Source organism: Rhopalosiphum padi, chromosome 4, assembly GCF_020882245.1.
Source record: "Rhopalosiphum padi isolate XX-2018 chromosome 4, ASM2088224v1, whole genome shotgun sequence".
Lineage (NCBI taxonomy): Eukaryota > Metazoa > Arthropoda > Insecta > Hemiptera > Aphididae > Rhopalosiphum > Rhopalosiphum padi.
This window is the reverse complement of record NC_083600.1, coordinates 43,499,824-43,517,730: the sequence shown is the minus strand read 5'-3', so window position 1 is coordinate 43,517,730 and position 17,907 is coordinate 43,499,824. Positions and strand designations below refer to the sequence as shown.

General features: G+C 28.4%; 1 protein-coding gene across 1 annotated transcript in view; it reads right to left on the bottom strand.

The window, feature by feature from the left end:
* The window catches only part of LOC132930905 (calbindin-32), a 63,493-nt gene extending 45,900 nt beyond the window's left edge, over positions 1-17,593 (bottom strand). The window contains exons 1-2 of the mRNA XM_060997014.1: positions 17,408-17,593; positions 9,678-9,876 (exon numbers count right to left, since the gene is read on the bottom strand). Of these exons, the coding sequence (XP_060852997.1) occupies positions 9,678-9,876; positions 17,408-17,578 (370 nt within the window). The 5' untranslated portion in view covers positions 17,579-17,593. The remainder of the gene's footprint in view (positions 1-9,677; positions 9,877-17,407) is intronic.
* Between the last annotated feature and the right edge of the window lie 314 nt (positions 17,594-17,907).

Genomic DNA, 17,907 nt, shown 5'->3' with positions numbered 1-17,907 from the left:
AGCAGAATATTCGTGTAACGTGCCAAACAATGTGTATACAATTAATATATTATATTATGGGTACGATGTATATCCCTCAATAGATATTTTAAAATTTTGCATATTTAATAATTATACATAAATAATATTTGCCAATTCAAATATATATTCAATTGGGGTAATTAAATACATAATGGTACAATTATATTAATATATTTTATTATAGTTGAAAGATTAAAATTAAAATAAGAAACTTTTCAAATTTAAATAGATCTATATTTTTAAAATTTTGAATATTTAATCTTTTAAATATTGCAAATCTTGTAGGCTAAATTATATGTGGATGGTAGGTACTTTTTAATAAACATTTCTTCAATTAAACTCAAAAATAATTCATTAAACAAACAATGTTGTGTTTGTGGTTTTTTGTTGTTTTAAAACTTAAAATAAAAAAATATAAAATTCACTACATGAAAACAGTCAGAATTTTTTTAAAACAATCAATATAACTAGTATAATGAATCTGAGCGAAACACATCGAAATTAACTTTGTGTGACAATTCAACAGAATAATATGAATGGAAAGAATTTTATATATTTTGAGTATTAACTATCATATTTTAAAAATAACCATGTAGAACCACTATGTATTTAAAATTTCAAATAAATAACATTATATTTATATATTACGTAGATTAATATGTTACGTATTTAATATTAATACAGTTTAAATGATACAAAAATAAAAATATATTTTTATGAAAATTGGTGTGTCGTAAATTATAGCTGTTTTCATAATTATTTCTTATTTTTCTATTGCGTTTTACAAAAATTGAGAAGATCATAAAATTATCTTTATAAATTACACCGAACATCCAATGGAAATATACTACTAGAAACCAAATAAACAATAATGCAATGACAAGACAAATATGTGTTGATGCATAATTACAGCAACTAAAAACTGTATAATATAATTATCGAGTTTATAACAACAATCTGCTTTTCACATAAAAAATTCAGTTTTTGTGAAAAGTAAAATAATAATTATCTCTCTTGTTGTATACGTCCATTCATTCATTATGTTTTTTTCGTCCAAAAACTTTTATAATATAATAATACAAGGATCACACAGATCGCTGCAACCCTTTTTCAATAATATAGTTTGATAATTTAATAGCTATTGATTAATTTTTTATTTTATTTCTAAATGTATTCGTAATAAAATAAAACTTTTACATCGCATAATAGTTAACTACGTTATAAATTAAACACGTACAATCATTAAATACAATAATTGATTAATATTTTTCAATACGTTTGCGTGTATTACGATATAGCATTCTTCATAAGTCCATGGTTTATAAATAATCTATGGTAAATAATGTGCAAATAAAATTTGCAGTCACGCTCAACTTTTTTTATTTGTTCTTCTTACTTCCGAGCATATCATTATTATTAATCAAATCCATTGGCAACGCGTATAATCGGAAATTTAACACCATTAAATTATTGATAATCACTGCGCTCGATAAACATTCGAAAAAAATTATCCACCTGGGAAATGTATCTTATTTAATTGTTTTAAATCTTTGATCTTCTCTACAGAACGTTGACAAGCGCGTCACTCGAAAAATGTTTGATTGTATTTTAGATTTTTGACTCGATATCAACCAAAAAATGTTACACCGTTTTACATCAATATGCAAAGCAAGTGATTAGCTTGCTGAATAGCTGTTCAGTGTCGCTATGCACTTAAGGTATTGTTAATAAAATATAAAGTTTTTATGACGTATATTATACTTTTTAATGTTAAAAACAACTATTATTTAAAATTTAAAAAAGTAGTTTATATCATATCATAAAACGGTCAAGTTTTATTGATATTATAATACTATTATTTTTCATTTCACTTGATAGTAAAATAAATGTAACACAACGACATAATATAATATACATATTATACAATGGAAACTTGATAGTGTTCTAATTAATTCATACCAAGAGCTGCTAGAATTAACGAGTGGTCCGGATGGCAGTAGCTTGTAAGTTATTCAAGGGTTCTCGAATAACTAAGTAATTTACTTTCATTACCTTTATTTATTAGTTCTGATAGCAAATTACAAGAAATATGTATATAGAAATGTACATCTAAAAAGTGAATAGGCACATAATAGGTTATTATATTTAGTGTTTTAAAAGGTTCCAGTTTATATTCAGTTATTCTTTAGTGAAAAAAAATCATAAATATAGGGAGTGGTCCAAGAGCTTATCAGATAACCAATTTGCTATAGATTTATATGTTAATTATGTTCCGGGAACTTGGACATTTCGTTATCATTAATGGATTAATGTACCGTTTGAACAACCATGTTTACCGGACAGTATCAAATTTCTATTGTATAATATTATATGAATAATAATCAAAAATCACTGTAATGGGTATTAATTGTTTCGTTAGTATTGCATCATTAAAATGCTTATTTTTTTTTACAAATATAGGCTCTTCCCCAAAGTTATAACATGTTACTTAAAAGTCAGTAAATATTATATAAAATAATTCAATAATAACATAAAAACGAATGAGCAAGTGGATACTGTTCTGTTGTATAGTAGGTATCAAAAAGATCACTGTAATAGATGTATTAATTTGTATTCAATGATATAATATCATTGTATATGAAAAAGGATCCTGAGTGTAGACAGTCTGTCAGCTTATATTACCAAAATATATTACGTGATAATTTGTTTTTTTATATTGCTATTAAAGCAAATTGTTCACTTTTAGTATTACGGTAGGTTGATTAAACTAATTTATTAGTTCCAGTTTAAAATTCTTATGAGAATATTGTGTTAAATTTTCAAACCTTACCTATACAAATTTAAGACTTTATAGATTTTATATTACAAAACATTAGTATTTTATAAATTTTCGTTATATGTGATCCTAAATACCATATTATATTTTTTTTAAATATTATTCAGATATACAAACAACGGATTAGAAACTTCGTATTCTTCGTATTACATTTTCAAGCATAACTAAAAAAAAAAGTAAAAAATTTTGATTTTTGAAATTATACCATGTATAAAAATTAATTAAATAAACATTTGGTGAAAATTTTAAGTCTACGGTTATTCGTTTTTGAAATAAAAACAATCTAATTCTTTTTCTAACCACCCCCAAATTTGAAAATCCAAGCATGTTTACTGTTATTAAAGGTGGTATAAACAGAAAACAAATGCACATCAATACACTATAGTAAATAAGTCAATATGTTTATCGTTCAGAAACTAAAATATAAATGCAAATTGAATAATATGATAAGTGATAACATAGTATAATTGGGTTAATTAATCCAAAATTATGGAACCTCGTTGTCAACTTACAAGGAGTTGGTTCGTGGTATAGTTTTTAGTACAAACAGGAATAAAAAAATAAAGTAATAAAAGGATATGATTTTAAAGTAGAAACAGTATTATTGTCTTATTAATTCCACGAGCTTTATATTCACTTTATTATCGTCACTTAAGAATTATCATGGCTAATCTCAGTTTTCTCAACTTTTCAGGGGAAACAAAAAAAAATGTTCCTTAACTATGAATTTTTAAAGTTCCTAACTTTCTGAACAATTATTATAGACTCTAAAATCTGTACTACAATATTCTGAAAAAGTGAAAAGTTTTTATTGCTGAAAATGCATAAGATTGTCCTTGACAGAGTAATTTTCAAACATAAGATAATGCATGATATCTGAATCTGAGATTAGATGTTTTTTATGTTATGATATTTTTACTAAAAATAAATTCTTGCTAAAAATGCATTAGTTTGGTCTTGATATTATTATAATTTAACTTTAAAAAGGTCATGATATTTTTATCAAAAATTAATTTTTACTTATGATAATAGCGTTGATAGTGTAATATTTGAACTTAAGATAGATATTAATACACGAGTCTGACCATGGTGGAATTTTGGTATTTTTATTGTGATATATTTCATTCTAAACTCAAAAAACTACATGGTCTCGCGTGTATTGAATACATGAATCCATTAATAGACGAGTATAAACTATATTATGTTAATTTGAGATTGATTTATGGTTTATGACTGTTCTTAAGTAATGATATATGATGTAGGATTGTTAATGGGGGAATATCAATATAACATGTGGAGATATCGTCGTATTTACTATTAATTGGTTACAATCACAATTTATAATTCAAATTATTGGTAGGTAATAAAATTGGTTGAAAATCGAATAAAATGTTTATACTTGTGTATTAATTATACGCAAACAATTATTATAATTTCTTTTATCAACATTGATCGATGCGAAATTTCTTTGTTTTGTTTTGAACTTATTTATTTAATTTTTAATCTTCCATTTCACTATTGTTTTAAATAATACCGTGTTAATTAAGTTGTCAACGATGTTTTATTTATAAGTCTTTAAAAACTTTTTTATGGTAGACTTTAATTGGCCGTAGATAAGTTCCTATACAGTATATTATAGGATTATACTAATCGGGGTTGTGTGCGACATACATATTTTCTCCAACCGTAAACAATCGTGGTTATTACAACAAATGGGCCCATTGTCTATATGCTGGGGATGAAGTGTAATTAAGTCTGCAAATCGTCTTCTTAATTATTGCTATCACAAAAATTATTTTTTATTTATATTTACTATAAGTCTGTTACTTAGTTTGATGAAATACATTTTATATGCTCCCCCGTGCTTAAAATTGCCGTATAATGTGGCAATAATAATTATGAGAAAGTGTTTCATCTCTAAACTCGATTAAGGCAATTGTTTGTGTCGATTTCCAGTCTAAAACAATAATACTGTGTGCAGTGCGAACGAAACGATTCGATTGCCTGCGGCATATCTATTGAACCCGCAGGAACGTATAGGCTTTTTTTAAGACAATATTTTGACTTTTGTTTCAAATAGTGTAACGCACGTACGACGGCCGTAGAAACTATACGTTATATTTATATGCATTTATATATACACCACCGCGATCAAAGTTTTTATCGTTCTCGTGGCATCGTTTTACGAAATCCGAATCTCGTGGGGAATCTCTCATACTACACGCGTATTATAATACACTGAACACTGAGCCGGGCACGCATACATAAAACGTGTTTAGTACTGTATTGTAAATAAACATTTTTTAATTTCATATATCTTGTGCCAAGTTCCTGTCATTCGGTTTTATTTATATTTTATATCGAAGTACCTACTTGCTGTGCTGCTGTAGCATTTATATTGTTATGCGCATCTAACAAATACGCTCTTTTAGACATTGTTATGGTCGCGTGTATTTTTTTTTCAATTTATATTCTATTATTATATCGTGTCTTATACTTGCATTAACTACACGTACATTTTTTTTTTTTTTTTTTAACAAAATATAATTCAAATATTTGTTTGTCTCGAAAATTGTTTCTTTTAAAACCAACAAGAGAATTAATGATGACATTATATTATACCGATGTAGTACAATATATTATTATTATTATTATTATTATAACTATTGTAAATAATGCCCGTTCGGAATAAACGTAATGATTATTTTACGCCACTGCTGAAGAGAAGAAAAAAACCTCGTTACGGATATACGACTACATCTAATTTAATTAATGCGATATTTTGCTCACTGCGCGTAGGTATTTACGATGGCTGAGAAAAAAAATAATAATTTGCAGTATGGTTAAAAACGTATTTTATTATTAAAGCAGATTTGAGAATTATCGGGATTATTGTAATAGTATTAAAGCATTATCGATTTAACAGTTTTCTGATGTTGGGATACTCGTAAATTCGGGTGTTTTGAATTATGGCGTTATTATTATTATTAAGGCGGTAGACAATGATTTATTGCAGAAACTAAAGACGGTTTGAGGTTGAGGCGTATTATATTACACGGTGGGATAAGATATATATTTATATTGCAACGCCGCGATAGAATTTAAATTTATATTCATTTTCGTTTCGTTCAACTTAATTTAGATTCTAAATTTCACTGTCATAATATTTAAAACTACCAAGTGCTCTTTTAATTATTCCATTCAAACAATTAATTAGTAAAACCAAACAAAAGGTTTTAATTTATACATTTTACAATATAAAATGCATTTATTAGTTAGTTTGTGGGTAAGTCAAATATTATTTTTTTTCATCACTTATTGCATATATTGTGGTCATTTGAAAGTGATTTGTAAACGCATTAAAAGATACAGTCAAATATATAATAACTTAATGACATCTGTTCATTAGACGTGTATTAATATTTTACAAAATTATAAATTATAATATGACTTTGTTTAGAAAATAATGAGAACAATTTATAATATAGTGAGTATTAAGTACCTATTTACATTTAGAAATTCAAGAATCAAAAACTATTATAATCAAAGGTTATTATTGTTATTAACAATCTATATATTATTAAGCATTTATTGTTTAGTTAATTTTTTTTAAATATAATTTTGTTTTTTTCACAAAAAAAATAAATATTTTTTACAATTATTTTCATGAGTAATAACTAATATTACATAATGCAAGAGAGTTTTGATAAGAATCAGACACAATTATTTAAAATATAATCAAAAAAAATATCAAAGTTATTATTATTCATAATTAATAAATAATACTCTGTTTATGAAATGTCGTTTTTTTTTTTTGTCCAATTTAACACTGAACAGTAGGAACCTCTCGTTAAAATGTTATATTCACCTAAATAAAAATCATAACATTTTTATTTTGCAAAATATTTTTTTTTTTTAACATAATAAATTCAATTTTTAGATTTTTATAATATTAATGCATTTATATTATATATCATACACATTACTGTAAAATTTCTTTTTTGTATATATATATATATATATTATAATGTATATCGGTGCCATATAATATATAAACTTCTTTTAATGTTTTATTATATATTTATACAGTTACAGTACAGTTCAACTACCAATCTAAGCGAAAACCTAAATACGTAAAATGTAATTTTTACAATTCGAATGTTATGTTTTCTGTTTTCGTGGTTGAATTATAAATAAATACATGCTGACTCATTCCAAGAGGTATTTATTGTAACACACCATGATATTTCATGAACAACTTAGCGAGAATTATAGTGTTGAACGGCAAAGTATATTACGACTATTATAATAGTTACGAAACAATATCGCACTCCTATCATCGTTGTCTCTTCGTCGATTCAGTATTGTCGCTACGACAGTCCAACATCTGTATATTATGTTTTAATTGTTTCTAAAACTTTTGTTTTGATTAAAAATTGTACTTTTAAATGCGACGATCGTTTTCTGCGTCCATATGTATAGAACTTTCTGTAATATTATAATTTTTCTGTACGATTGTGCTTTACATCATATTTTTATGAAACGTATTACGCGTGTTAACGTTGATTAATGGTGTGTACAATATAGAGGTAGGGTGATTTATTTTTTTTTTTATGAATAAACACTCATTACCACAAAAAGTTTAATCGTTTTGGAAATATGTTATTTTATTTTTGATAGTTTTAAGTCATTAAAAAAACAACATTTTTAAACCCAAAAGTTGTTTTTTTATCATTATTATTAATGGATTATTTTATATTTTTGAACGACAGCGTACATTTTTGCTTTCATATTCCGGAGCTACAATTTTTTTGAAATGTTCGATGCGTAAGATTCTAATTTAGATTGAGAAGTTATAATTAGTTATAAACGTATTTAAAGTTCTGATGAGCGGCGTAGTGGACTAACATTTTGTGGCGTACCTTTGTGCTACTCTATTTCGCTCATCTAAAATGCATGTATACTTACAACTAATTATAACGTCTCGTTCGAATTCTACTTTAATATTATTACATTGAAATAATATCAGAAAAGAATTCTGCTCTAAAATTTGCCGTCATTAAAATAAAAACTATTAATTATAAGTATACAAAATACAATTTCTTTTTCGAAAATGGGATTTTGTAATGTTTTTGAATTACATAATGAAAATTAATATTTCAAACGCGTTATTACTTTTTGAGAAAATTAGAGTTTACCTGTGAAAAAAATCGCTTTGAAATACGTATCATAGTAATAATACATCAATAAAAAAACACGAAACAAACACGTTTGATCGCGACAAGTTACAAAAGGTTACTATGGCGTTGAGGAGTTTGAATTGTAAAAAAAAAAACAACTATTTCTCTCGTCTTCACCCTTCGTTTTCCACATCGTTTTGTAATAATATTATTACTATGATAAATTATTACGTTACAACACGATGTTGTTGGCGTCTCGTCGATCACTACGTGCAGTGTTAGATCGACGTACATCAGCTCATTTGATTTACAACACGATTTGTCGGGTCACGTATTATTTAAGAACGTTAACAGTTACATTTTTATTAAACGTTTCCTTATCGCCGTATCGGCGTTATTGTCGAGATTTCGTAATTAATTTAGGCATCCACGTACCGCCAGACGCGCTGAGTATTGGCGGTTAAGTAAAAATAACTGCCGTGTATATACTACACAGCGGGGAACGGAAACACGTTCAAATCGTATTTGCTCGGACCGCGTTGAAATTAGTTTGGTCGTTTATTAAAAACACTGAAATCGGTATATATATTATATATTATATCGATTCGCCGTAAATCAATCGACCCTCGCCCTCTCCACTCGTCGCTTTACGCACTTCCGAGGCCATCCACCCATCCACGCCACACTTGTGTATTTTTATTTTTCCAGGATTATTCTATTATATATTATAATGTGTACACGTCATCGTTATACGTTACGTTGGGATTTATGATTCACATAGATAAAACCAAAAATTTATATTTTAACGTTCTCGCGACCGTAGCCAAAAAAACGTCTAGCGGCAAATAAAATATGAAACTATATAGCACATAGTATTAGTTCATAGGGTAATGTGTAAGCGCACTTTCATTTTATTCTAAAATTAGATCTGTTTTGCGTTTAGTTGATTTCTGAGTTTTGGCATTTTCAAATGCGTTCAAAGAGCCAAGGTTCGTAGTTTCAATTCTTAAAAATTCTATCACTCAAAATCCAAATGATTTTTTCCGATACACTGGTTTTAATGAAACCTGAACATTTTATTATTTTACTACTTACATATGATAATATATAATTTTTTATGTATTTTTTTTGGTTTTATTTATTTTGTGGATTTTATGTCAACATTTTAATTTATTAATAATATTTAATCAAATTAATAACATATACAATGAGGACAACACGGATGACGCACCGCGTATCTTTATCACGCTGTCCGTGGTCACTTCGCAACTAGACGGCTTTTGATGGCGTATCAATAACATAAGACTGACGCACAAAATAAAAAATGCAAAATTCAGAATGCTTTATCGAATATAGTAACGACATGACGTTACTACTCGGTATGTGACAGACATCTTGAAATTAAAAAATAATTTTTAACTACATACTTTTCGAATTAAATTTTTCATGAACTTCTTTACATTCGTATTTAACCTCATTTACTCAAATAACAACGGGTTATGAGCGTATTTCTTTAAATGTTGAGTTCTGGAACCAGAAACCCAAAACTAAATAAATGATTTAAATACAAACCCTTGATAAAACTTCGTATTCTTTTAAACTAGAACTTATTGTTATAATTTTTATTCTCACAAACTCACCGTCCTTGTCATAGTGGCTCCAGACGTCCATGAACTGGTTAGCCGACAATTTTTTCAATTCACGGCTGTGCGGGTCTCTGTATTGCTTCATAAAGTTGGTCGCTTTTTCTAAATTCAATTTTTTCTGTGCCGCCGCCGCCGCGTCCACTGCTGCCGATGCCGAAGAGGCGTCCGAAGAGAAACTCATTTTGTATATTTTCTACGTGATAACATAAAAAAAAAAAAAACATAATATGAAATAATATATACAAAAAACAATTTTTAACACGCGATGGTTTAAAAAAAAATATATATAATATTGAACAATCCAAATAAAGTTATGATGTTCGTATTATATATTTATTTTGAATAAAAAAATACATCTGCGAAACGTGTATACATCCGTGAGCAACTTGTGTTGTCTTATATTTATTATAAAGATTTTTGTGTTTAGAACAGGCCAAGTTATGAATAAAAACACAAAATATCAAAACTAAAAACTTTCAGTATGATATAATATTGTGCTGTACCCGTGTGATGATAATGATCATTTACAACCGTAAAAGCGATAAAAGCAATTCAATAATTCTGTACATGGTAATTCTAAAAAAGGTTAATAATATATTATAGACATATAATGTGGCTTAAGTTTTATGTACCTATAGGGAAGGTTAGATAATTTTTTCTCTCAAGTAATTGTTGAAAACTTTTAATACGGTACATAAAATTGAAAAAAAAAAGTTCAGCAAAGGACGATCAAACCTTGTTCTCCTCGTGCTATAAAATATAAACACGTTTCTGTTTGTAACTACATTTTCGGCCGAACAAGTCGGCACCGCATAATATTACAAAAGGCGTATATGATGCCGGATATATTAAATTATACGCGCCCATAGTATAATAATGAATGCTTTATTATTATTCACCGGGCACAGTTTATTTTATTTTATGTCGATAGCTAGGTAGATACGTTGCGTATAATAGCAGTGTACAATTATATGCAAAAACATTCGCTGGCAATAATTTATTTATTATTCTTTAAGTAATTATTTATTAAAATAAAGATAAATATGAAACCTTTGCTGAATCGTATCGTCGTTTCAGTGAGCATAATAAATATAACTGTTAAATCCTCAATTGAATATACATTTTTAAGCTGAGATAACAATCATTTTTTCAAATGAGAATTTCCTACTCCAAACGAACAATCTTTACCGAATGATTACATTTATACAATGCACTATCATACGCCTCTATATATTATATACTGTATTATATTATTTATATAGTATAAAGTTGGCAAACTATTCATGCACAATAATAGATAAATTATGAACGGCTACGTGCTACGAGTTTAACTTAATACAATAATTATGGAAAAATAATCTTTTGATAAAGTTTAATACCTACAATAATAATAAATATTCTTTAAAAAATATATCAATCAACTTTAATATCTACTCATAAGTCATTTTAATTTCGTTTTTCTTTGTTATTTTAGTCCCATAAAGTATAAACGTGAAGTATTTGATTACATTTTAATTAGACCATAATTATATATTTGTTGACCTCTATAATTTAAAAATTTAAAATGTTTCTTACAAACCCGTTTTAATTTTTGTTTTTTAATTACCCGCAGATTTGTGTCCCTTTTCACAACCATATTATTATTATTATTGTTATTACAATAATTACTATACTTTTATGATTTTATAATTCCATCTAAAATGTTTCCAGTGTATTTATATTTCGATAATTTAATCCCATTTTAATTTAATCAAAAAATATAACGTTCTTATATAATTAAATCATAGACCATGTAAATACATAGTTTTCTTAATTTTGCTTAAAACCCAATGTAAACGGAGCCATATTAAAAGTGCACAGTTTGCAGATTATTCACTATGAACTTAAAAAAGACACAATTAAGATAGCTATCATAAAAAGTCAAATAAACAAGTATTAACATTTTGTATTAAATTTCAGATGTATATTAACAGCATCTTCTTAAATTAGTGCTGGTGTTTGAAAAATTGAAATCAAAAATATTTCAGTGATGGTCTGTTATTGATGTTTTTAATTTCGTACATTTGAGAGACTTTTGATGTACAGTACTCAAACGATAAATTTTACGGCAGACGTGTGAATTCAAGTCTCTTTTGACTTAAGGTCATAGATCAACAGGCAATTCATTGATTTTTCCTTGCGTGCAAAACCATACAATAGCTTTTAACGTAGGCTCGTGGTTTACTTAGCTCGACATTCTTTACAACATTAACGCGTACATCCTCCTTTTTCATTTTGACGTAAATTATTATTTATTAACGGCCGTGCAGTGTGGCTATAAACCGTTTTGAAAACAAGTCCACGGACTGGGTGGGAAAAGGTGAAATGAGGTCTAATGGTTTTTGATGTATTTTCAGACGAAGACGTGCGGATGTCTATAATTTTATAAAGGTGTGAGAATGAAAAGTGAACGCTGTCACGTAAGTGTCACCGCTGCAACACAGATAAATACTTTCAAAATCATTAATAATATAACGGTAACGTGTTTTACAGCTGTTAAGTTTGTGTGATCCAGTATAATAAAATCTACAAGCTAATAATTAGTGTTATGGTAGTATGAGGAAGAAATATATTGTGTTATAAAGATGTGTGCAATGGGTAGTAAGGTGGTAGAGTCACTCGTTTTTCTAGATGTTTTTTAGCGTATACTTATTAGATTTATGACGATATTCGAGATTCGACCCGTTTATCTATTAAAATTTTCAGTGACAAAATATTCTATGATTATTTGTAATTTCAATTGTATTGGTATTTAATACTTATTAGATGTCAGGTAATTATTAAAAAGTAGTTTTAAGTATTAAAAATCATGTATAGGTGTGGAAAAAAAATATGTATGATTTTTTTGTGGAAGAGGGTTAGCCCTCCGAAAGTATTCATAAGCAACATCCTTAAAGAAAAAATTATTTTAAATCGCTGATAAGGTTTTTACCGCTGTTGTTTATCTACATTAAAACGTATTCTCGCGATTTTTTTTTATTAATACATAATATGTATTAATATAATAAATATATATATATACCATCTTAAGATGGTATGGATGCACACGCGCGCACTATATGTGTGTGTGTGTGTGTGTGTGTGTGTGTGTGTGTGTGTCTATTAGTCGTTTTCTTTTTATGAAGATACTTTTTTGAGTAGTTAAAGAGGGGAAACTTGTTCACAGAGCCATTTATACCAATCGATTGTACATTGAACACGGATTGAACTTTAAAAAGGTCGTTTTAACAAAATTCCTCAGTAGTTTAGAAAAAGTACATTAAACAACAGCGAACGAATCTAAAAGAAATGGGTACCTAATAAACGTACACGCCTGATCTTATCAACATTACTGTTGATGTATTGCTTACTTGATGGAATTCTTAAGCATACCGTGATCATTTGGAATTGTAAATTATAATTTAATAACGACATATTTGCTTTATATTGCATTGATGAAAAAAAAAGTGAGACAATGGAGTATCTATAAATAATGACATACGTAATTATAACAAACTTTCTGATTATTCTTGATTTAACTGAATAGGTTATTTCAGCAAAAACATGATTACGCTGTGCATTCTTGTAAGCGATTGCCACTTCTACCGTGTGATTTATTTTATACCTTATCTCACTAAATCTCAATCAGATAGCATAGGATTTAATTATAATATTTCGAAACGAGTCACCATAAATTGGATTTAAATCAAAGAAAAATTACGGCAGTTGTAAAAAAATTCTCAACAGTATGAGAAACAGTAACAAAGTATTCTGAGATCTGAAATTGAAACTCATAACGACCTAGTTAATAATTTGTTTCATGCAAATATTTTAAAAACTATTACAAGGTAAATATCGGTGCTAATTGTTTGAAAGTTTGACATTTACTATAATAGTAGTTATACCAACTTTTAATTACGATTTTTTTTATTTGAAAAATTTAACCCTAAATATAGCCTTAATAATTCGTAACGAATATTAAATTGAATTCGTAATTATACGCAGTGCACGTATTGTACAATCATCATACGCGGAAACACATAATGAAAAATCGTTATTGTATTGTTAAGACTGTATTAAATGCTTCGTTAAATAATGCATTTTAACTTTTTAAATATAATGTTCGATAACGTTAGTACAATTGAACAATTATTTTATTTGTTTTTGCAATTTTTTTTTTTTTTAATGTGCTTATGTATCTGTTCCAAAGTCTTTAAAACTTCTTCTATATCGTTAATATTGTTATTAATAAACTATATATTACAACAAAAAACAAATTATAAGTTATAACTTTATAATTGCGCAAAAGGGTATCTAAATCACGTTAAATACGTGGCTACGTATTTGAAAAATCCGAACAATGGATGGAATGCCATTGATGTTTTTCTTCGTTTGATTGGAATAAAGAACGCATTATAGCAAACAAACAAAATATCAATAGTTCTCATGACTCTAGTTTGTCGCTGACAAAAAATGTGTTTTAACCATGATATAAAAAAGACGTATATTGTTCAAAAACACACCATATTCATACAATTTTAAAATTATTCTTTACTGTGCTAAAAGAAAACTGATGTTTTTGAAAATATGTATTTTTTTAAATATGTTTTACTTATGGTTTTTTTGCTTGCTGTATATATGTATATATATATATGTGTGCATTTATTAAATAATACTATCTTTCACTATCAGCTATAATAATAGTATAATAATACGTTTCATATGGATTTAACTTCAAAAATAATTGTATTCAAATATAACTATATAAGTATATACACAATGGTCCACTAAGTATACTCATTTATTTTTTCATTTATTTATAAATTAATCCAAATTTATATTTTATGAATTTTTAAATATACTTTTAAGGACCATATTTAAACACCCATCACGCATAAGACGTATTCACAGTGAATCTTTTTGAAAATGTTTACGTAATTTCTAGGTTACAAAATAACAATATATTGTAATTTTGATGAAATAAACACATTGTATAAACAAAACATTTTTAATTTAACTATATATATTATTATATTTCATTTCATTTAAACTCTAAAAGTTCAAACGGTAATATTATTTCTTTAAGCAAAAACTCTATCAATTAAGCAATCGATGAACATTATTATTACAATTTATAAAAATATAGTATTTACTACCTAAATAATGTTACTGATTTAAAAAAATAATTTTATGTATTTTTTCACAATTTTATATTACCATGTTCACAATAAAATATTATTATTACCGGATATTATACCTATTACAACGTTTCTCGAAAATCGCGGTTTTCTTTTATTAAAAGCTTTTTAATAAAACGCCAACAAAATATAAACGGGATAAACCATTCATGCGTCATTTTATTCACATTACAATCAAGTATGCAATTTTCTTTGAAAAAAATCATTCTTAAATAGGCTCCACGTACTTTACCAGCTATAGACTATAATACATAATAATATACATCGTTCATATATTATACTTGTGATACTGCTTTAATAATAATAATATATTGTGGGTCACAGTTGGTCACATCGATTTGTGTAAAGCCATCCGATATTGCGGTCACGTGACCGAATGCAGTCTTGATACGTATACACAAATCCAAATCTAATGTGTATGCATAATATAATAATAATAATAATAATAATAATAATATACATAAATGCTGACGGAAGCGCGCGCGCAAACACACTTACCGTGCGGACATTACAATTTAATATATAGTTTTATATACATGTATATATGTATATGTATATATTAAAGACACCGATTTACATAAAAACTTATTCAAATCATTGACCCCCCTCCGCCTTTCCGCGGTCAGAAAGTCCCTACCACCTGGCATTTACCCACGATGACGTTCGAAAATATTATATAGGTACGCGTGCGGTGGATGAGCTTTTACAACCACCGCCGTATAATATACATTTTCTCTCTCGCACGCCTTGACAACATTTTTCGGCAGCTCTTTTGGCGTCCGATTATGTTGTTCCGGATAATAATATCGTATTGTATGTACAGGGGCTTACAAAATCTGATGGAAATTTGGAAAAATCGCATCGCGGGAAGTTGACGAGGCAAACGAGATCGGAGACCTACAGTCGTCAAGGATTGAGATAGATTTTTTTTTGTTTTAGTCGCCGATAGATGGCTCTTGGTACGCTGATCCTGTGACTGATAGAGGAATGCTTTCATATTCCTATTATAATCCTATCAGTTCCTAGCGCGATGACTATATCTCAACAGAAGGCGTTCTGTGCGCGCATAACCGAATAATAAGTGTCTTTAGCGTGTTTGGTGTGGGTAACATCGAACATTTTTAGAGACGTTGTAATCTCTTGCTCTCGACGGTTGGTGCAAACGGTTCATGAAAGTGAATTTTTTTAAACAAATTTGATTTTTATAATTCCCCTCCCGCTTTTTGTAAACACCCTGTAGGTATGTTTTATACCATCGCAGTGTATAATACTGACATTGTCCGCGCACACTGAACATGACGTACTACACGCAATATATTATTATAACATCGTGTCAAACGAAACGGTTGATCCGACGACGGACTGAACGCCGTACAGTATAATACACACGATTCGATAGCGCGTAGTATTTACTATTTGCGTTGCTCTTCGATTGCCACCCACCCACTGCTCGGCCTGCAGGGTACATATACTGCGTTTGTTGTATATGCGTGTTACCCTACGTGCGTCGTATACCGAAATTCAAGAGGGAGCACAGTGAATATTATAACATATTATGAGATATAAATGCGCACACGCGCACGATGGTTTAAATACCGCGATGGCGGGCGAACGCGAGGGGTGTCGCGCGTCCGATTTATTGCGAATTCGAGTCCGATCACGATTATAAATCGGAAATCTGCACAAAGGATTATTACACGGGCATTATAATATTACTATATATTATACGTCGTTTGTAGTCGACAGCAGCCGTAGTCTTATCGGTACGTCAAATTCGATAACTGGGGCTCAAGTATATTTAACTTGTTTGTTGCGCGCGACCCCTCTTATACCTGTAGACCTATCGTAACGTAAACCACGTTTAACATCTGAATACACATCAAATGCCACCACTGGTATACACTTCGACGTACAATTACAGTATTAAAATTCATTAGATTTTAGCTTGAAGTAAGAACTCATCCACAACGAAAACTGAAATGTCGGGAAATTAAATTATATTATATGCTTTTAAAAATAGATATTTACATTTTTTTTCAAATATTAAAAAGAGACTAAACTGATCAATAATGAGATTTTGATTTAAGGATACTTTTAATATAATTTATGCATGTATTTTTTTTTTTTTTTTGAGCATAAAATCGCCAATTTGATATTGAGTTCTAAATCTTTCGAAAAATATTAGACAAATTTTAGTAGTTAGTGAGTTTTTACTTCGAGCTAACGAATTTTAACATCGTTAAAATAATAATTATAATAATAATAAAAGTATTACAAATTATGATGATAATAATACTTTGTAATAATAACAATGTATATAAAATATAGGTAATAGTGTGGCGATCGGGTTTTTAATTTTTCTGAATACGTCTTTTGAGTGTTCGACAATTAATAATAATTGCTTGTAAAAATAATTATTTTAAAATATTGCGAATAATAATAAGTAAAAACCCTATTGACACATAATCGATAAAAATTATTACAATTTATAAAAAAAATAATGTTTACCTTGGTGTTATCGAATGGAGGGCAACGTGGAATTGAGCGAGAATGTGACAATAGACTTTTGTGGTGGTGCGTGGGTGTTGATACCTGTACTCGTCGTGGAGGACTAAAGCTGTGCTGCTGCCGATCACCCCGGCTATTTTGTTCGCGTCTAGAACGCTTGCGCGGCTCCATAATGCAGCAAACCCTTGGCCCTTTTCCTCTATGTTTTTTTTCCCTGTAAAGTTTTAAGTTTATATACGCACAGAGGGGAAACAGATCGTTGCGGAATGCCGGCCAATTTTATATATTACACCGAAGCATATGCAAATACCACGGAAAATATAACTTGACCCTAAGTACGAAAATTTAAACGAGAAGATTCTTTTATTATTTTTTGTTTCTCTTAGAACTGTTAATATTTAAATCTTCCTGCCCGTCTGATGTCTTTCACTACCCATATATGGTACCTACCATATTTCAATAGGAAAAAAGGTCGTTCCTCGCTAAAATGTCCTAAAGCA